This window comes from Gekko japonicus, unplaced genomic scaffold, assembly GCF_001447785.1.
Source record: "Gekko japonicus isolate JY-2015 unplaced genomic scaffold, Gekko_japonicus_V1.1 scaffold698, whole genome shotgun sequence".
Classification (NCBI taxonomy): Eukaryota; Metazoa; Chordata; class Lepidosauria; order Squamata; family Gekkonidae; genus Gekko; species Gekko japonicus.
In genome coordinates, this window is record NW_015168069.1 from 236,211 (window position 1) to 256,360 (window position 20,150).

At 49.5% G+C, this 20,150-nt stretch overlaps 2 protein-coding genes across 2 annotated transcripts in view; one reads left to right on the top strand and one right to left on the bottom strand.

Annotated features, from left to right (window-relative positions):
* The first annotated feature begins 1,304 nt into the window (after positions 1-1,304).
* On the top strand, positions 1,305-10,205 carry CALML4 (calmodulin like 4). The gene is made up of 5 exons (XM_015414593.1): positions 1,305-1,496; positions 1,689-1,719; positions 4,507-4,647; positions 7,797-7,985; positions 10,104-10,205. The coding sequence occupies exons 1-5, from the start codon at positions 1,305-1,307 to the stop codon at positions 10,202-10,204; spliced, it is 654 nt and encodes a 217-aa protein (XP_015270079.1). The 3' UTR covers position 10,205.
* Positions 10,206-17,888: 7,683 nt separating this feature from the next.
* PIAS1 (protein inhibitor of activated STAT 1) overlaps positions 17,889-20,150 on the bottom strand; it is a 50,945-nt gene continuing 48,683 nt past the window's right edge. Inside the window, exon 13 of the mRNA XM_015414598.1 lies at positions 17,889-18,861. Coding sequence (XP_015270084.1) covers positions 18,565-18,861 — 297 coding nt within the window. The 3' untranslated portion in view covers positions 17,889-18,564. The remainder of the gene's footprint in view (positions 18,862-20,150) is intronic.

The window sequence follows — 20,150 nt, forward strand, 5'->3', positions numbered from 1 at the left end:
GAGCCACTGTGGTGTAGTGGTTAGGAGCGTGGACTCTAATCTGGGTGAACCGGGTTTGATTCTCCACTCCTCCTCCACATGCAGCTGCTGGGGTGACCTTGGGTCAGTCACAAGTTCTTTCAGAGCTGTTCTCTCAAGGGCAGTCCCCGGGAGAGCTCTCTCAGCCCCACCTACCTCACAGGGTGTCTTGTTGTGGGGAGGGGAAGGGAAAGGAGATTGTAAGGTGCTCTGAGACTCCTTTGGGTAGTGAAGGGCGGGGTATAAATCCAATTTCCTCTCCTCCTCCGGGTCTGCAAATGAACACACCCCATTTTGTTGACCTTTCAACACAGTAGAACAGGTCCCTGATGTTATACCGTGAAGCATGGTGTCCCCCGGCACGTTTCGTGGTACCCGTCAAGTGTTTTAAGAAAGCAGGGCCTTGCGTCCAACAAGACTTCTGGTTGGCTGTGTAGATTAAAAAGGCATCCAATTATAAACAGAACTTCTGCTGAAAATGTAGGAGGAGTTACTATGAGAATCATGCATAACATTTGCTCCCTTGTACTTTGAGGTTGGCTCTGCCACCTGCAACAGCCGTTTCTGCTGTTTTGCCCACCACCCTGTGTCACAATTCCAAAGGTGTCCAGAGGCTCAAAGAGGTTGGGGAGCCAACACTCCCTTCTAAGCTGCGGAGTCTTGTGAGCAGAAATTCTTCTCTGTGAGCCACTGGCATTGAAGTTGTGAGCGAGCGATTTGGCTACTGCATAAATTAGTTTGCTCTGGAGCCCTCCTTCCTGAGCTGAGACAAAAATGTGTGAGCCGGAGGCTAAAAACCTGTGAGCTGGCTCACACTGACTCAGCTTAGAGGGAACACTGTGGGGGGGCCTGCATTAGGAGCAATGCTCTCTCTAAAGCTGTGGAGTCCTGTGAGCAAAAGTTCTACTTTCTGAGCGACTGGCATCAAAGTCGTGAGCGAGCGATTTGGCTGCCGCATGAATTAGCTTGCTCTGGAGCCCTCCTTCCTGAGCGAAGACAAAAATCTGTGAGCCGGAGGCTAAAAATCTGTGAGTTGGCTCACCCTAACTCAGCTTAGAGGGAACGCTGATTAGGAGGTGCCTCAGAATCCATTCAGGATCATCAAGTATTTTGCCAGCTAAGGAATTCCAGGGGGGTGGGTCTAGAAAGGCAAATGCTGGCCTCTGGCTGGGTATGTTTGCACTCTTATATTAGTTCTTGTAGACCCCTTGTAAGCCGCCCTGAGCCCGCTTGCGGGGAGGGTGGGGTATAAATGTTTAAATAAATAAATAAATTACCAGGACAAGATGGAGGGTTTTACTAAAAAGCAGTTCCCGCAGTCCACCTGCTGTTTGGCGGGCAGCCAGTCCCGCCACCGAAACCAGATCCCTGCCAGGGATCCTTTCGCATCTACATCACCCAAGGGTGTTTTATTACACCTGCCGCTACTCCCCCACCCTTCCCGACTGGTGGACTTCACCCCCTCCACTGAAGCGAAAGTCGGAAGCTGAAGAGGACAGGAGCGGGCTGGCCAAGAAACTGCAGGGCCCCCCAGAGAAGCAGATAAAAGCCAGTAATGGTGAAGAAAGGAGAGTTTTGGTTTCTGTGCATGTGAATGGGGGAGGGGGGGTGTCTTTCTCTGCAGAGCGCCTTCATTTAACCTCGTGTCTTGTCTTGTGTGTGCGTTGCAGGCCAAATTCCTCTCCCAGGATCAAATAAATGGTATGTACCTTTTTTTAAAAAAAGGCAGCCAAGTATATTTTAATGAATCTGGTGGTGTTTTTTTAACTGATCCCGCTCTTACAATCAGTTAAATGTGCATACGTGAATATGTCATGTAAGATGTGCCTCCAATTTTGTAAGTAAAATTTCTTTCTCTTGTTACCCTTGGAGTCAGGTCATCTTTGTAACTGGTTTGAACAGCATTTTCCCCCTTAACCGGGAAAACGTGGCGAATCGGGGATATTGTCAAAAAGCTTCTGTGCTTCCAAGGCAAATGATGCATTATTTTTTTTTACACAACCCAAGAGAGAGAAGACACTGCCAGCCTAAGAGAACAGGATGGTGTTTTAATCGGGAAGGTGAAATTTTAAGGAATTCTGATGAGTTTTATTAGTTTTAGAAATAGTCATGGCTTTGATCATTGATCATCTGTCCTTAAGCTTGGGGAATCACAGGTGCTTATGGAGGAGGAGGAGGAGGAGAGTGGATTTATACCTCACCCCTAACACGCGAAGATTTATACCTCACCCTTCACTACCCAAAGGAGTCTCAGAGCGGCTTATAAACTCCTTTCCCTTCTCCTCCCCACAACAGACACCCTGTGAGGCAGGTGGGGCTGAGAGAGCTCTTTCCAGAACTGTCTTTAAGAGAACAGCTCTGAAAGAACTTGTGACTGACCCAAGGTCACACCAGTGGCTGCATGTGGAGGAGTGGGGAACCAAACCCGGTTCTCCGAGATTAGAGTCCGTGCTCCTAACCACTACACCAAACTGGCAGTTCTCTTCCTTGTAAACGTTAACCATACTGGCACCTGGAGGCAGACTACCCGGAAGCACTCAGAGGAAATTAGGGTTGCCAGCTCCAGGTTGGGAAATTCCTGGAGATTTGTGAGGTGGAATCTGGGGAGGGTGGGGTTTGTGGAGGGGAGGGAGGTCAGTGTAGGGGTGCCACCCCCCAGGTGGGAACTGGGGGGGGGGCCGGTGGCCCTACTTCAGTGGGTTACAATTCCATAGGAGTCCACTTTTCAAAGCAGCCATTTTCCTTAGAATTATCTCTGCCATCTAGAGATCAGTTCTGATCCCAGGAGATCTTCAGCCATCACCTGGGGGTTGGCAACTCCAGAGAAGGGCCCTGGCCTCACAAGCACATGGGCTGTTCATTCCGGTTCAGAGGAAACAACAATTGTATTTATTGGGTTAATGTAAAAAAATATATATCATTTACCTTGGAAGCACCGAAGCTTTTTTTCACAGTATCCCCACCGATTCGCCACCGTTTTCCCGGTTAAGGGGGAAATGCTGTTCAAACCAATCACAAAGACGACCTGACTCCCATGGTAACAAGAGAAAGAAATGTTACTTACAAAAATAGAAGCAGATCTTACACGGCGTATTCATGTCGGTACATTTAACTTCTTGTGAACAGATTAACTTCAAAAAGGTTAACTTGCTACAGCTCCTAGCCCAGGTAAGAGAGAGAAGAAGAGAAGTCCTGTACAATGCTCCCTCTAAGCTGTGGAGTCTTGTGAGCGAAAATTCTACTTTGCGAGCTACTGCCATTAAAGCTGTGAGTGAGCGATTGGGCTACTGCATAAATTAGTCTGCTCTGGAGCAGTGTTCCCTCTAAGCTGAGTTGGTGTGAGCCAGCTCACTGTTTTTTAGCCTCTGGCTCAGACATTTTTGTCTTAGCTCAGGAAGGATGTGGCTCCAGTGCAGGCTAATTTATACAGCAGCCAAATCACTGGCGCACAACTTTAATGCCAGTAGCTTGCAAAGCAGAATTTTTGCTCACAAGACTCTACAGCTTAGAGGGAACATGGAACCATCCCTTCCTGAGCTAAGACAAAAATGTGTGAGCCGGGGGCTAAAAAACTATGAGCTGGCTCACACTAACTCAACTTAGAGGGAACACTAGTCCTACATAAGATGAAAACAGAAGGCAAGCAATGGGCCACAGAGGCTCAACATCTAACCGATGGGGTGTGCGTGTGTTGGCAACTGCAGACTGAGTACCAAGCAATATGACAGCTAGTCAAAGAGATCAGAATGATCTAAACTGACAGTTGCACGATCACATGATGTACTGGTTGCAGCATCTGCTCAGTGATTGGCTATGTGTATGTATATATTCTGTACAGTTCTTACAGTCTGAAGCCTGTGTGGTTACTTGGTGCCTGGCAAAGCATTTTGTTGAAGTGTAAGCCGAATACTTACGGAGCTGCGGTGGCTCAAGTGGTTAAGACGCTGAACTGCAGGCTGTGGAAGGTCGGTAGTTCAGCAGTTCGAGACCCGAGTGTGCCGCATGACGGAGTGAGCTCCCGTCTCTGGGTCCGGCTGCTGCCAACCTAGCAGTTCAAAAGCAAGACATTGCAAGTAGATAAATAGGGACCACTTCGGTGGGAAGGTAACAGCGTTCCGTGCGCCTCGGTGTTTAGTCATGCCGGCCACATGACCACGGAAACGTCTTCGGACAGCGCTGGCTCTTCGGCTTTGAAACGGAGATGAGCACTGCAACCCTAGAGTCAGATTCGACTGGCTTTCAAGCAAGGGAACCTTTACCTTTAAGCTGAATGCTAAGCCTTGTTGGACTGTGTAAATAGTGTAAATAAATTGTATATAGCTCTGCACAACAGCAGTGTGGGTAGCACTTCTTTACTGCAAACACCGTCGGGGGGGGGGCAACTGCCAAAGTGTGCCCAGATCCTCTTGCATGCAGAATTACAATACCCAATGCAACGGTATTCAGGTGCTGCACTGAAACTGGGGTCCTCCTTCTCTCCCCGGCCAGAGTTCAAGGAATGTTTTTCCCTCTACGATAAGAAGCGCAAAGGCAAGATCAAGGCAAGCGACCTCATCACCGTCATGCGTTGCTTGGGGGCCAGCCCAACCCCAGGCGAGGTGGCCAAACACCTTCAGGCGCAGAAAGTGGGTAAGTGAAAGCAGGGGTCATTTCGTAGAAAAAGAGGTGCAAGAGCTCATTAGCATAACTCATTAGCATAACTCGTTTGCATATGCCACACCCCTGGCATCACCGGAAGTGTGTCAGAAGGCAACACCCATCGCTCAGGCGCCACTGGACTGTTTTGGATTGCTAGCTATGGGGGGGGGGGATGTGCAGACCTGCCCTCGCAGAAGAGGGAGAGCTTATACCTGAATAAAACTTGGTCTTAAAGGTGCCACTGGACTGTTTTGGACTGGGGGCCGGGAGGGGGGGCTCTGCAACTTACCTGGCTGCTTCTTGCTCTGACTGAGGGCTGCTGGGAGCAGTGGGTGGGGCTTGTTGCATGTGCCCGCCCCCTGGGCTCTTTACTGCCGGAGCTCCGCTCCTGTGCGCTCCTGCAGGAAATGACCCGAGTGAAAGGAAAGGAACGGGCTGCTGCTCATTGTCTTGAGTGCTGCTGAGCATGAGCTCCCAGCCCCAGCAGACCCCACACCTGCCCCCGATGAAGCCGCAGAGTCCATCGGGAGTATCCTTGCTGCCCGTCCCAGCAACAGCTGAGGAACAATGATGCACAGCAGACAGCCCCCCTGACTCGCCTCCGCAGGTGGTAGATTTGCGGAGCTGGCTCCATCAGGACTTAGCATCCCGGTGGCGGGAGGCGCACCTGCGCAGCAGGCGGTCCCTTAGCCCTGAGTTCTAGCAGAAGCTGGGACACATGCGCTGAAGGCTAATTGACAGCAGCCCTTGAGGGGTATTTAGCTCCCCACTCGATGCTGGTTCCTTGTGCCAGCAACTAGTCAATTTGACGACGCTTCTGCACCCACCTCGTCCGTGTTCCCAGTTCCCGTCTCGTGCTGTGAACTCTCGGCTCCTCGACCCCAGCTTCGACGACTACGCTTTCGGTTTGTGTGTTGGACTCTGTTATTCGGCTCCTGTTTTACTACCTCTTGGCTCTGACCTCGGACTGGACCTGTCTCTCTCGCTCTGCCCGGACTCCAGCCCGTGACACTCATAGCCGCCCTCAGCAAAGGCGATCCTGGTAACCCACTCTCTTGCTGGTACATAGGGCAGCTAAGTAGAACCTCCATGTTTAGAAGCAGCGTACCTTTGAGCACCAGTGGCTTGGAAAGAATCCATTTGTGGGCCTCTTGGTAGCCTTAGGCAGCCTTCAGTTTTAGACTGGATCACTGCCTGCTTTTCCCCTGGAAAACCCAATCCTGGCTTTGTTCCAGTTCATTGGAGTATATTTATAGAAGTCCAGGAGGCATCTAGACAGGGAACACCCCTTCAGAAGCCTGGCTCAGAAACTCCTGATTTTTGGCAAGTGGACCTAGCCTCAACGGGTGGCAGTTTGTTTCACGCACTCTGAAAACGCCACAAGTGCTTATGCAGCAGGGGTCCCCAAACACCCTGAGCCTGTGGGCACCTTTGGAATTCCAACACAGCATGGCGAGTGCAGTTGCGAAATGGCTGCCACAAAATGGCGGCCGCAGGAGGTGGAGCCAGCCACAAAATGGCTGCCACAGCTTACCTTCAGTCACACAGTGGAGATCCTTGTGTTCTGGTGGCAGCTAGCTACTGCCAAAGCAATGCTTTTAAAAATCTGCACGGTCAATCAAATCTGGAATAGCCAATCAGAAGCCTTGCTGAGAAAGAGCCCCACCTGGCCCACCTATTTGCTATTCCGCCTCAAGTTTCTGAGCGCATCCTATTCTTCCATTTTGCATTCCCTCCCACTTTCATTTCTGGTTTGCGTCAGGGCTTTCTCTCGTTTCTGCGGCGATCTGCATTCAGACCACTTCCAGCACACCGTTGCCCCACAGTTACCAAAACTCCTTTTGCTGCGACTCTTTGTTCTCATCTGCTTTCAAATTGCTAATCCCATCTAAAGTGGAATTGTTTCTGTGGGTAATTAAGTGCTGCCCCCTGCCCGCCCCTGTTTCCACCTCTCTCTCGCTCTCTTGAGGTGGACAAAACTTCATGGTAAAAGGGGCTTCTACCATAGAATTTTTGCCCAAATACCGGCACACCCAGTGTAATCCGTGACGGACTGGCATTACTTCTGGTGCGTGCCAGAAGTGATGACGCTGGGCGAGGCCTCGCTCTGCTGTCAGTGAGTGCCCCCCACCCGCCAGTTGTCAGGGGGCACCTGACGACTCTGGCCCTTTCTGCACCCGTATTTTGCCTCGGTTTCTGAGTGGATCCTGTTTTTCCATTCTGCATTCCCTCCTACTTTCACTTCCGGTTCGTGTCGGGGCTTTTTCTCGTTTCTGCATTTGCTTTACGGGACTCTGCATTCAGACCGCTTCCAGCACACTGTTGCCCCGCAGTTACCAAAACTCCTTTCGCTGCGATTCTTTGTTCTCATCCTCTTTCAAATCGCTAATCCTCTCTAAAGTAGAATGGTTTCTGTGGGTATTTAAGCGCTGCCTACTTCCCTCCCCTGTTTCTGCCTCTCTCTCTTTAGGTGGACGCTCCCTCCCCATTCTGTTTTCTTTCCCTCCTTCTCCAAAGGCAAAAGAGGACGTGTCCTCCCGTTCAGGCAAACTTTTTAAAAGCCAGAGATAGAGCATAAGAGGGAATCAGTAAATATAAAGGGCGATGGGATTCCCTGCTCCCAGATGTGTCAGTCTTGCATGTGTGGGCCTGGGATTCCCCCTCCCCTCCCTTTCCTTTTTGCAGAATCAGGGAGGGAGGGGTTGAGTCTGCAGTTAAACATTTAGAATGATGTTCGCCTTTCTCTTCACCTTAGACAAAGCAGCCAGTTTGCTCGAAAAATGTGGGTTTTGCTTGTCGATGCAGAGCGCATACAGAATGCACAATTAAATAAACCGGGGGGGGGGGGAAGGACAGTGCAGGGGGAATGCGTGCGACTGCAAAGTCAACCCTTAAGGATGGACTCCTCGGATTCCCTGGAGCAAGCTGTCAGTGCAGAAGGGGCCAGCTACGGCACCCACAATCACCATATTGGGGACCCCTGGCTCACAGGCTCAACAAGGTGTGTGTGGGGGGGGGCTGGACTCAGATTAGCCCTTGCTCGGAGATCCAGCAGTGCAGCTCCTGGGTTTGTCCAGGGTATAACAGCAGCCCTTCTTGACAGGACCCTGGAAGCTGATTCTGTCCCCTTCTGCTTCCAGGCAACAACGCAGAGCTGGATTTCTCCACTTTCCTGTCCATCATGCACAAGCAAACGCAGCAGGAGGACCCCGAGAATGAAATCCTGCTCGCCATGCTGATGACGGACGAGCAGAAGACCGGCTTCATCACCGTGGCGGAGCTGAAGGCCAAGCTGACCGGCCTGGGAGAAAAGCTGTCCGGGGAAGAGGGTGAGAGGCTACCCCCACCCCCACCCCGGTGCTTGGTGGCTGGAGTAGGGTTGCCAGCTGTGTTCCCTCTAAGCTGAGTTAGTGTGAGCCAGCTCACAGCTTTTTAGCCCCTGGCTCACACATTTTCGTCCCAGCTCAGAAAGGGATGGCTCCAGAGCAAACTAATTTACGCAGTAGCCAAATCACTCGCTCACAACTTTAATGCCAGTAGCTCACAAAGTAGAATTTTTGCTCACAAGACTCCACAGCTTAGAGGGAACATTGGTTGCCAGGTCCGTGTTAGAAAATACCTGGAGACTTTGGGGGTGGATCTGGGAGAGGGTGGGGTTTGGGGAGGGGAGGGGCCTCAGCATGGTACAAGGCCAGAGAGTCCACCCTCCAAAGCAGCCATTTTCTCCAGCGGAACCAATCTCTGTCAGCTGGAGATCAGTTGTCAAAGCGGGAGATGTCCAGGCCCCACCTGGAGGCTACAAACAATAACCAAAACAACCGTGATGTTATATTATGAAAACATATTTAGGCACTGTTCTGCAGTGAATCGAGTTTCTTCATCACTCGCTTGTTGTTTGGTGTAGATGGCTTTTAAGGTAAAGGTAAAGGTCTCCCTCGCTTGAAAGCCAGTCGAGTCCGACTCTAGGGATGCGGTGCTCATCTCCATTTCAAAGCCGAAGACACAGCGCTGTCCAAAGACGTTTCCGTGGTCATGTGGCCGGCATGACTAGACGCCGAGGCGCACGGAACGCTGCTACCTCCATCATATAAAATTGTTCTCCACATCGCCATGCCAACAGTTGTTCTAACATAAAGTTCCAGCTGACATTATGAAACACTTTTTCCGCATCTAAAAAGACCAATGCCATCTGCTTCTCTGGATGAGCTTCAAAATACTCAAGTACATTTAGTATTATCCGTACATTATTTCTGAGTGTGCTGCGTGAATAACATTAGTTTACACGTCACTGAAAAAGCTGTTACGTGAAACGGTATTATATGCCATTCCCGTCCTGTGTAGGCATATATATTTTCATAATGTGATGAAGAAACTCGATTCACTGCAGAACTGTGCCTAAATATATTTTCATAATATAACATCACAGTCGTTTCGGTTATTGTTTGCATCCTTCCCGTGATCTCTCTGTTGTTTCTACACCTCACCTGGAGGCAGAGGGTGTAATTTGGGCGCAGAGTTTGAAGGTGAGATTGCAGCTTCTGGCCTGGCCCACTCTCCAGTGTTTGCCTCTGGTGAAACCAGAAGAGTCTTGTCTGTTTGTCAACGCAAGCAGAAAAAGCTTCTCCAAAGCACTCTCCCCTCCCTGCTTCCGGACTTGATATTCCCAGTATCCCGTTTCCCCTCGAGAGAGGAAGAAGCTGCAGTCTCATGCGGGATTTGGACAATTTACTCCACATAACTTGTATTTAGGGTGTTCCCACAGATAAGCTGCCTTCCCCTTTCCAAAATGGTGCCCCTCCGAAGGGGAAGGGCGCTTCCAGCCACTGGTTCCACTTCCAGGGATCTTTTCCCTTGGTAAGGAGATCAGGAGGAGCAGGGCAGGGTTACCAACTGGCCTGGAGAAATACTATCCTGTCCAATGCTCCCTCTAAGCTGTGGAGCCCTGAGAGCAAAAATTCTACTTTGTGAGCTCCTGGCGTTAAAGCTGTGAGCAAGCAATTTGGCTGCTGCCTAAATTAGTTTGTTCTGGAGCCGTCCTTCCCGAGCCAAGATAAAAATGTGAGCCGGAGGCTAAAAAAACTGTGAGCTGGCTCACATTAGCTCAGCTTAGAGGGAATACTGATCCTGTCCCTTTGATGTGTGGAAGTGGGACCTGAAACTTTTGCATGGCGTGTGGGTAGATAGCACCACCTGGTAAGCAACATCCTAGTAAGCCTCCTTGCCTTGAATGCAGAAGGTCCCCAGTTCAATCCCCAGCACTGCCAGTTAGAAGGAGCAGGCAGCAGGTGATGGGGAAGGCCTCTCTGCCCGAGACCCTGGAGAGCCGCTGCCAGACACAGTAGACAGTCCTGAGACGCAGGTTTAAAATCCACACGGCAACAGTTCCGATGCCCTCTACAAATCAGGGGGGATGGAAGTGGTTCCATTAGTGTGCAAATGTCTTGCAGTGAACAACCTTCTGAAGGAAGCCAAGGTCGGACACAACGGGCTCGTCAAGTACGAAGACCTGGTCAAGTCCGTCACCTCTCCTGTCACGGTGGACCACTGAGGGCCGGATCGGGGCGCGCAGAGTTCCCCCCCCTTCAGCCGCCTCTGGAATCTTTGCCGTTTGCTTACCTTGAAGAATAAATCCCGAGGCTGCCTGTTTAGAGTCGGAGTTATTCTTCACGCAGCCCAAGTAAAAAAAATCTCGAGTAGAACGACTTCTTGGTTTGCAGAAGGTCCCAGGTTCAACCCCCAGCCTCTCCAAGTTGAGGGGATCAGAAAGTAGGTGATGTGAAAGATCTGGGCTTGAGACCCTGGAGAGACACAGCCGGAGTGGGCAATACTGACCTTAACGGGCAAGGGTCTGTTTCAGTATAAGTAGACAGTACCAAGGGTCCGCGTTGGCTCAGAGGTTAAGACGCTGAGCTGGAGGCCGGAAGGTCTGTAGTTCCGCAGTTCGAGACCCGAGTGCCGCATGACGGAGTGAGCTCCCGTCTCTGGTCCCAGCTCCTGCCAGCCTAGCAGTTCGAAAGCAAGAAACTGCAAGTAGATAGATAGGTACCACTTTGGTGGGAAGGTAACGGCGTTCCGTGCGCCTCGACGTTCAGTTATGCCAGCCACATGACCACGGAAACGTCTTCGGACAGCGCTGGCTCTTTGGCTTGGAATCGGAGATGAGCAACCCCCCCCCCAGTCAGTTTGGTGTCGTGGTTAAGTGCACGGACTCTAATCTGGGAGAACTGGGTTTGATTCCCCACTCCTCCATTTGCACCTGGCTGGATGACCTCGGGCAAGCCGTAGCTCTGATAAGAGCTGTTCTTGAAAAAGAGCAGTTTCTGTCAGAGCTCTCTCAGCCCCACCTACCTCACAGGGTGTCTGTTGTGGGGAAGGGAAGGGAAAGGAATTTGTAAGCCGCTCTGAGACTCCAAGTGAAGGGCGGGGTATAAATCCAATCTCTTCTTCTTTTTCTTCTTCCCAGAGTCAGATACAACTGGCTTTCGAGCAAGGGATAGACAGTACTGACCTTAATGTATTCATCTGTTATATATTCAATGATCAAATTCTACTGGGCAGCAATATCAGGTCAAACAAACCGAATGCAGGACCAAGATTGATTTCAAGGTTGTCAGAGTTGGGAGGGTCTAGAAAATGAAATGCTTCCTTCAAGCCAAGGCTGTTACCCCAAGGTTTTGAAAGAAACACGACAGAATTTGCCACTTGCACGTAGGTGCAGAACACGCTATGAGGTGTGCAGCTTGTGATTGTACTTGAGCGGCCGTTCACCACCACTGGTTTCTAAGCCCCCATCAACTCCTAACAACAGACTTGTCTAACTCGTGCCACACCGAAGCAAGGAAAGCCAACCAGCCACGGAACTGCCACCTCTAGGAAGGCGGGAAGAGGTGGACCTAGGCCTCATCCACAGGGCCAGTTTGAGAGGCAGTTTGGTGCAGTGGTTCAGAGCGGTGGACTCTAACCTGGGAGAACCAGGTTTGATTCTCCACTCCTCCACATGCAGCCAGATGGGTGATCTTGGGCCAGTCACCGTTCTTTCAGAGCTGTTCTCTTAAGAGGAGTTCTCTAAGAGCTCTCTCAGCCCCACCTGCCTCACAGGGTGTCTGTCTGTTGTGGGGAGAGGAAGGGAAGGCGATTGTAAGCCGCTCTGAGACGCCGAGTGAAGGGCAGGCTACAAATCCAATCTCTTCTTCTTCAGACCTGCTTGAAGCCCCCCTGTGGCAGAAACGGCAGTGAAGGGAGTCCCTCTTCTCTTCGGAGTTCACAGTTATTACAGGTGGATGGCCCAGGCTAGTCGAATGAGCTCTCGGAAGCTAAGCAGGGCTAGCCGTGGTTAGTATTGGATTGGAGACCACCAAGGAAGCGTAGGGTTGCTACGAAGAGGCAGGCGATAGCTAATCACCCGTTAGATTCTTTCCTTGAAAACCCCGTGAAGCGTCACCACAAGCTGGCTGCGACTTGACTGCCCTTCCGGTCACGGTTCAAGCCCAGGCTAACCCTCTCTCAGAAGCTAAACAAGGTTGCTACGCAGAGGCAGGCAATGGCAAACCACCTCTGGACGTCTCTTGCCTTAAAAGACCCATGAGGGGTTGCCGGAACTTGGCTGCAACTTGAGGGCACTTTCTACCACCATGCAATTACTAGCAGCCTGAACTCCTCTTGCACTGGGTCGCCCGAGCCACCCTGACCTGTGGAAAAGAACAAGCGTCCAGTAGCACCTTAAAAAGGTAAAGATTCCCTTGCTCGAAAGCCAGTCGAATCCAACTCTAGAGTTGCGGTGCTCATCTCCGTTTCAAAGCCGAAGAGCCAGCGCTGTCCGAAGACATTTCCGTGGTCATGTGGCCGGCATGACTAAAAACCAAGGCGCACGGAACGCTGTTACCTTCCCACCGAAGAGGTACCTATTTATCTACTTGCAATTTCTTGCTTTCAAATTGCTCGGTTGGCAGGAGCTGGAACTAGAGACGGGAGCTCACTCCGGCATGCGGCCCCCGGGTCTCGAACTGCGGAACTACCGACCTTCCATAGCCTGCAGTTCAGCGTCTTAAGCACTTGAGCACCTTAAAGGCTAACAAAATCCATAGTAAGGTATGAGGTTTCACGAGTCATCTTCAGAGTCGGGAGAAGCGAGCCGTGAGTCACAAAAGCTCCTCCCGGGCCACAAATTGTGTTAGTCTCTAAGGCGCTCCTGGACTCTTGCTCTTTTCTACTGCTGCAGATACATTAGCATGCGTGACCCATCTCGATCTATCTGAAGAAGTGAGCCGTGACTCACAAAAGCTCATCCCTGGCCACAAATGTTGTTATTCTTTAAGGTGCTCCTGGACTCTGGCTCTTTTCTACTGTCACATTCTAGCTGTATCAGAAGAAGCGAGCCGTGACTCACACAAGCTCCTCCCCTGCCACTAATTGTGTGAGTCTTTGAGGTGCTCCTGGACTCTGGCTCTTTTCTCCAGCTACAGGCAGACTAACATGGCTGCCCAAGTGAGCAGTCAGTGACTCCCCAGAAGGTCCTCCGCTGCCACCAATATTGTTAGTCTTTCAGGTACTCCTGGACTCTTACTTTTCTACTGCTCCAGACAGACACGGGCTGCGGTCACACGGGGCATTAGCCACGCCAGAGAGATGGAAGATAGGCGGATTTTCCGGGCACGATCACAGCGCCACATCTGGGAAGCGTAGAGCTCCTGTGGCGAACCCGAGGCTTCCCGCCTATCTTCGGGGTAAAAAACTAGTACCTCCAAAGTACTAGTTTCCGGAAACCGCGGGGCAAGGGCGGGCGTCTGACCACGTTTCCGGTGGCATCCGGCGTCCGCCCATGTCCCGTCACAAAAAGGTGTTTTTTCCTCCCAAGTCTCCACGGGATGCGCACAAGCACCCAACGGAGCGTGCGAACACTTGGGTTAAAAAACAAAACCCCGCCGATCCGCTTCTTTGCCGCGCCGCAGGAGTGCCGTATGATCGGACACTCCCCCCCAACCACGGGACGTTGGCAGGACGTTTCATCCCGCTGCCGCGCAGTAGTTCACCCCGGGGCAAACAGCCATGCAAACCCCCCCGCGCGATATCCGGCCCGTGTGACCGGGGCCTAACATGGACAGCAGTCTTGATCCAACACCCTCACCTGGATCACCCAGCCTAGCCCAATCCGGCCAGCTCTTGGGAGCTAAGCGGGACAGAGGCCCTGGGTAGTGGTCAGATGGGAGACCGCCAAGGAAGTCCGGGGTCACCATGCAGAGGCAGGCAATGAGAAACGGCCTGTGAGTGTCTCTTGCCTCGAAAGCCCTGCGGGTCTCCGCAAAGTCAGCGGCGATGTGACGGCACTTTTGAACACCACCAGCATTCTTCTAACATGAGTGCCTACCCATGCTCCCTCTACGCTGTGGAGTCTTGTGAGCAGAAATTCTACTTGGTGAGCTGCTGGCATTAAAGTTGCGAGCCAGCGATTTGTCTGCTGCATAAATCAGTTTGCTCTGGAGCCCTCCTTCCTGAGCCAGTTTGGTGTAGTGGTTAAGTGTGCAGACTCTAATCTGGGAGAACCGGGTTTGATTCCCCCACTCCTCCACTTGCACCTGCTGGTGTGACCTTGGGTCAGTCACAAGCTCTGGCACAGCTGTCCTTGAAAGGGCAGTTTCTGCCAGAGCTCTCTCAGCCCCACCCATCTCACAGGGTGTCTGTTGTGGGGAGGGGAAGGGAAAGGAGTTTGTAAGCCGCTCTGAGACTCCAAGTGAAGGGCGGTGTATAAATCCAATCTCTTCTTCTTCTAAGACAAAAATCTGTGAGCTGGAGGCTAAAAAACTGTGAGCTGGCTCACAGTAACTCAGCTTAGAGGGAACACTGTACCCACAGACCCCGCCTGCTATAGAAGAGCAAATCATGCCTTTCAGCAATGCTTGCTTCAGAAGAGACAATGTAATAATGCTTTTTATTACATCTAAAGATGTTTTACATAAACAGGTAACATTCATTAGGGTGAACCATTTTTTTTCCAATGCATGTAATAAATATTTTCACTTGGTACTTTTATACAAACTGACATTGATCTACTATACATTTCTTTTAAAAGCCACTTTTAAAAACTTGTTTGGCATGCTGTAGGTAAGAGAAAAGTTTTAAGGCAATGAATCACAGATTTATGTTTATGGAATAACTTCTTTTTTTAGTTTTCTGTTTATATACACATTTGTTTTCCCTTTTTTTGTTAATTAGAACAATTAACAGCAGCACACAGCGGGGCCTCTCGGTAGAAATCTTAAGCTCTCGACAGAAATAAGAACGCAAGGAGAAATGATCCCTTAAAAAAAAAAAAGCATTATGAAAAACGTTGAAATGTTTAATGCAGAGAAAAAGATAACCACCCTAAAAGAGAAGAAAAGGCAAACTCATTCAATGGAAGGTCTATCAGCAGTAACATTCTTCAGAGGATTATTAAAGGGGTCCATGGTTTGGGACTTGGGGTGCAGGTATGCGCTTTCACAAAAACACTGCTAGACTGTGCAACAACTGGTTTGCGTTTCAGCAAGGTATTAATTTTGGTTTTGCTTTTAGTTATTTTTAAAACTAGGTATCTAGTAATGCCCACAGAAGTGACTGGAAAAACAACAACAACATAATGCTACCCCTGCTATACAAGTAATCTCGCATCTGTGGGTATACGTACCACACCTATGCAAACGATTGTACAAAATACAGACACACATACAAGCAACACACACACACACACACACACACTCTCCCGTTAGTAATTAAGGACTCCCAAAAAGTGGCCAAATGAGGAAATCCCAAAATATGTCCACACAGAAACAAACCTGGCAGATTATGTCCAAAGTACACACTTTTCTCCCAAGTGCTTTTTTTTTTTTAAAGCAATTTAAAGAAGTTAAAAGGGATTTCTGGTGAAACCAGAACAGAGTATTTTTGCAGAGCAGTGTTTGCGACTGTTCCTGGCGGCAGAGATGGCTCCAGCTACAAGATCGTGTGGCACCCTGAGCAACTATACTGTGCCTCCACGGAGCCTGAGAAATGGAGCACAGCACACCTTGAAATGAACTTAGGAGGAGACACGTGGACACTAACTGGTTACACCTTAGCTTTAAGGGCTCTTGCGGCAGGGGGTGTCCCATTCCGATTGATCTGATGTCTTGCAAATACACCCTCTGATAGTGACAGTATTGATGAGGGAAAGCGTGAGAATGTAGACTAACTGTTGCATATCTCACAGAACTGTCGGCTATCTAGCCAGCTTCAAAAGCTCACCCTTGGTTTGGATAAGGCCCCAAAGTCGCAAAAGTTATCTGAACGACAGTTGGTGCCAGTAAAAAACAACAAAAAAGCCCAAACTCTCAACGGCTGGAGCTCAGTGTGCAGTTACACACACTTACTCTGCAATACAGTTAATGGATCTTATACGCACTCGGTCACAGCCCAAAGTGTGTCATCCCCTGTGGGCCTCATTCTGTCATGGGAAACGACGACGCCAATATCTGGATCTTACCGCAGATTTAGCATGACAAGAAACTATACAGCTTTCAGTAGAAGCCTCCAAACAAAGCCTCTTGTGTTCACCTTGAGCTGGGCAGAAATAGCAGATATGAATCAAGCCTCGGATATGATGGGAACGGTTCTACCAGTTCTCATTCAACAACAGCACTGCTGACACACGCACACTTTTGCTTTTCTGTGTTTCCACCGGCCCTTCAAATTGACCAATACGTGGGTTTGCGCGCCCAATGAAGTTCTGTATTATTTTTTGTGCCAGTTATGTTTGCTTTTGAAAAAATAAGTTTTGGGTCCGCACCAAGCTAGCCTGAACTCAGAAAGGCTTTCCTGTTCTCTACCCTTTTATTTAGATTTTACTGACATTTAATAAATTATAAACTGGCCAGTGGCAAAGCACCAGCCAGACATGAATGGAATACACATGCATCACAGACACACACGCACACACCAATCTATAAATACATATATACACACACATGTACATATGAACAAACATTTTCAAAATGCAACTCAGCTTTTAAGTAGCAAAAGGGATACATTTACAAAAAAAACACACTGAAACAGGTATGCAAACTCTCAATTTCTTGAGAAACTGAACGTTTGGAGATAAAAGTAGGTTACCGATGAAAAGTTCTGATGCAAGACAGCTATTTTTTAAAAAAGAAGACAGACCACCTTTTCCGGCTATGGTTCAAAGGACTCTCTCTGACACTGTTTGGATCCAAACGGGTGGGGCAAAAAGACTGCCTGGTTTCTCCCCGGCCCCAATCCAGTTCTGATCTGTTTGTAAACCCAGAATTTTAAAACCTAGCTATTTAAAAAAAAAAATTCACATTGGAGAGCAAGTGTGCACTCCAGCGAGGGCTTTGGGATACATCAAAATTGCTCTTTTACATCCCCCTTTTTTCTTATTTTCATTGGAAAAAATCCCTTTAAAAAAAAAAGGAAAGAATTTCCTCTGCATTTGCAGGATTCATTATTTAGCAAGAAAGGGACAGTTTAAATAATCAGCCACTTTGAACAGATGCTTTTTTAAACCATGCATATTTTAAAGTAGGAAAGCCCCCCCGCAAACTTTAAGGGGAAACCAATAACAGCTTCACAGCTCAACAGTAAAATAAAGAAAACCGCGGATGCATTCACAAATGTCAAAGCCAGGCACAGTGGAAAGAACTGCCACTCGTCGGAAAACATTTCTATATTCCACAAGAATCAAAGCTAGAATGGGCAGGACTTTTCAAATCATAATTTTTAAAAAAGGAGAGTGGCAACTAGTGCTGCCCAGCTCTAGGCATGCTTTGCTTACTGAAAAGTTAAGTCCCCCTGACTTTAAAAGGGACTTTCACTCAAACAAAAGTGCACAGGATCGGACCCTGAGGCTCCAAGATGCTTCGGAAAGAACCTGAATGTGCTACTGATGAGAATGATCAAAACAAAATATGATGATTTAAAATCACGTTATTTCCTTTTGATTTTGGTTCTTGGCTTATTCTGATCCATCACAATAAAACAAACAAACAAAATACCCTGAAAGAATTTAACCAATTTTCTAAAAACCCCAGAGTAGGAAGCGACTTCGTTTAACCACCTTTGGAAGTGAATCTTTTATATAAAAAAGTTGAAAACTCAGAGGAAAGGTTCGTCTTATTAAGAGGTCTGACCTAGGAAAAGAACCAGATACAAAATCTAAAAGGAATGGAGTCCAATGAACAACAAAAAAAAAGCCCCTGGAAGGTTCTGAGCTGACTTTCAGAACTAGGAAACAAACAGTCCAGCAGACTGCTGGGGGTGGGTGGGGGTGGGGGCGATTTATATAAATGGAAGAATTCAATTTGCGCTTAAATTACAGCAGAGACGAGGGAACAGCCGATCAACAGGCACAAGGCTCATTCTTTCTGACGAGGCTCGTGCGGGGAAAACAATCCCCGACAGATTGCGCCCTAAGGGGGAAGCGGTTCCTTCTCCAATTGCAGGGGCCATCTGCTTGCTTCCGAACGGGGGAAAAAATCCCCCTACAGCTCCCGAAACTTCAAAAGCCACTCCACTTCTTTTCCGTTAGCATCGCTGTGAAGAAAATAAAAGGGTTATGCGGTTAAAGGTCAAAACTTTCAAAAGGAAATCGGCACTCCGGACAAACAGGAAGGTTGTAAAATCTTCGGTATCCAAAAATCTAGCTTGGGAGTTTCTGGTGCTGTGGTTTTTTTTTGTTTGTTTTACCAGTCAAACCATCTTCTGTTTATATACAAAAGTACAACTGAAAATATAGTTTTGTTCTCTGTACATGTCTTAATATTCTTTTCACCCTACAAAAAGGAAAAAAGCTCCATCTGCATTTCTAAACAAAAATAAGGTAAAACCAAGCCCCCAAATCTCTTTCCTCTGGCAAGTCCAGAGCCGTCTCGACAGAACTCAGTCCAAAGAAATAATGTCCGGGATGACCCCAAAGAGCGACGCGGGATCCGTGCTGCTCCGGTTGGCCACGGGGTGGCCGTGGTTCTCTCGGAGGCTGTTGGAGGACACGAGGCTGCTGTTGCTGCCGCTGTTGCTGCCGTTCGTGGCCGGGAGCGTGGCGCTCCCGCCGGCATTTAGCTGATCCAGAAACATCTGGGATGAAGTGTAGGGGAAGAAACGGGAGTGTAAGAGTTCTTGGTCGTCGGAGGCAGAGACGGCTGCGGCCGCAGCAGCTAGAAGCGAAGTGCTGTAATGCTGGGATGGGAAGGGAAAGACAGGCAGCGGTGAATAGACTGCAGAGCGGTCACTGACGACTATCACGTGCTACGGACACACAGACAAGCCCGATTCGGAGAGCGCTCGAGTGTGCTGAAGGGTCATCTAGTTCCCCCCTCCCACTGACTTGCAAGCACGCGCACTGTACGGAGAAGGGCACCTGATGGTTAACAGCCGATTCTGATAACCCAGATGGCACTCAACAGAGAAGCATCTAAGCCTCTGGAACATGAGAGAACAACCAGTGGTGTTGCCCTTGTCCCAAAGGGGCTGCCCTTGTCCAAAATCCGGAAGCTGCAGGTGGTGCGGAATTGCAGCGGCCAGGCAGCTGTTGGGTCTCCCCATGCAGGAGCACATCCAGCCTGCGCGAAAAGCATTGCACTGGCTGCCCAGAGCATACCGGATTCGGTTCAAGGTGCCGGTTCTTACCTTTAAAGCCCTGTACGGTTGGGGGCCTAGATACCTAAGGGACCGCCTTTCCCCGCAATGTTCCCCAGAGAGTGCTACGATCGGGGTCCCAAAACCGGCTGGCCCTTCCGGGCCCCAGAGAAGTCAGGCTGGTTGCGACGAGGGCCAGGGCCTTCTCAGTGGCGGCTCTGTACTGGTGGAATGAGCTCCCGGAAGACATCAGGGCCCTGCGGGACCTTTTATGGTTCCGCAGGGCCTGTAAGACGGAGCTCTTCCGCCAGGCCTTCGACTAGGGAGCCGCACCCCATAAACCGAAGCCCTGGCCCCAATATGAACATCATCATGACCAGCCTGCATTCGCTGATACAATCCATACTAGGACGTTAGACGACGGCACGATTTGTTGGATGTCGCCAATGCTCGCCCTCACTTTCCAATTGGTACTAGCGCTTTATGTACAGCGCTTTATGTACCGTTTTATTTTCTATTTACGGTGATTTTATTCAACTTCTTGTCTTATCTGCTTAATTATCTCTGTGTTAGCCGCCCTGAGCCTGCCTCGGTAGGGACGGCGGGATATAAATTTAAATAAATAATGTGTGCGCGCGCACCAGACACAGAGTTTACGACAATGAGATCAGCAGCTTTCTATGGTTACAGACTGGGAAAGGACAGTTGAGTCCCACAGAGAACTGAGAGAATTATGGTTTCAGAAGGTCACAAACTAAGGGGAGAAAGAGGAGCCCATGCTAGATAAAACCCACATCACAGGCTTCTCCGGCCGAAAGAGACACTTTTACGCTTTAACCACGTGCCGGAACCCAGTCTTTCGACAGTATCTTTGTAACGTCATGTGAACT

Coding starts and splice junctions, on each gene's coding strand:
- CALML4 (XM_015414593.1), top strand. CDS start 1,305: ATGGAGGGTTTTACTAAAAAGCAGTTCCCGCAGTCCACCTGCTGTTTG. Junction 1,497..1,688: donor CCCCCTCCACTGAAGCGAAA/GTCGGAAGCTGA, acceptor TGTGCGTTGCAG/GCCAAATTCCTCTCCCAGGA. Junction 4,648..7,796: donor CCTTCAGGCGCAGAAAGTGG/GTAAGTGAAAGC, acceptor TTCTGCTTCCAG/GCAACAACGCAGAGCTGGAT.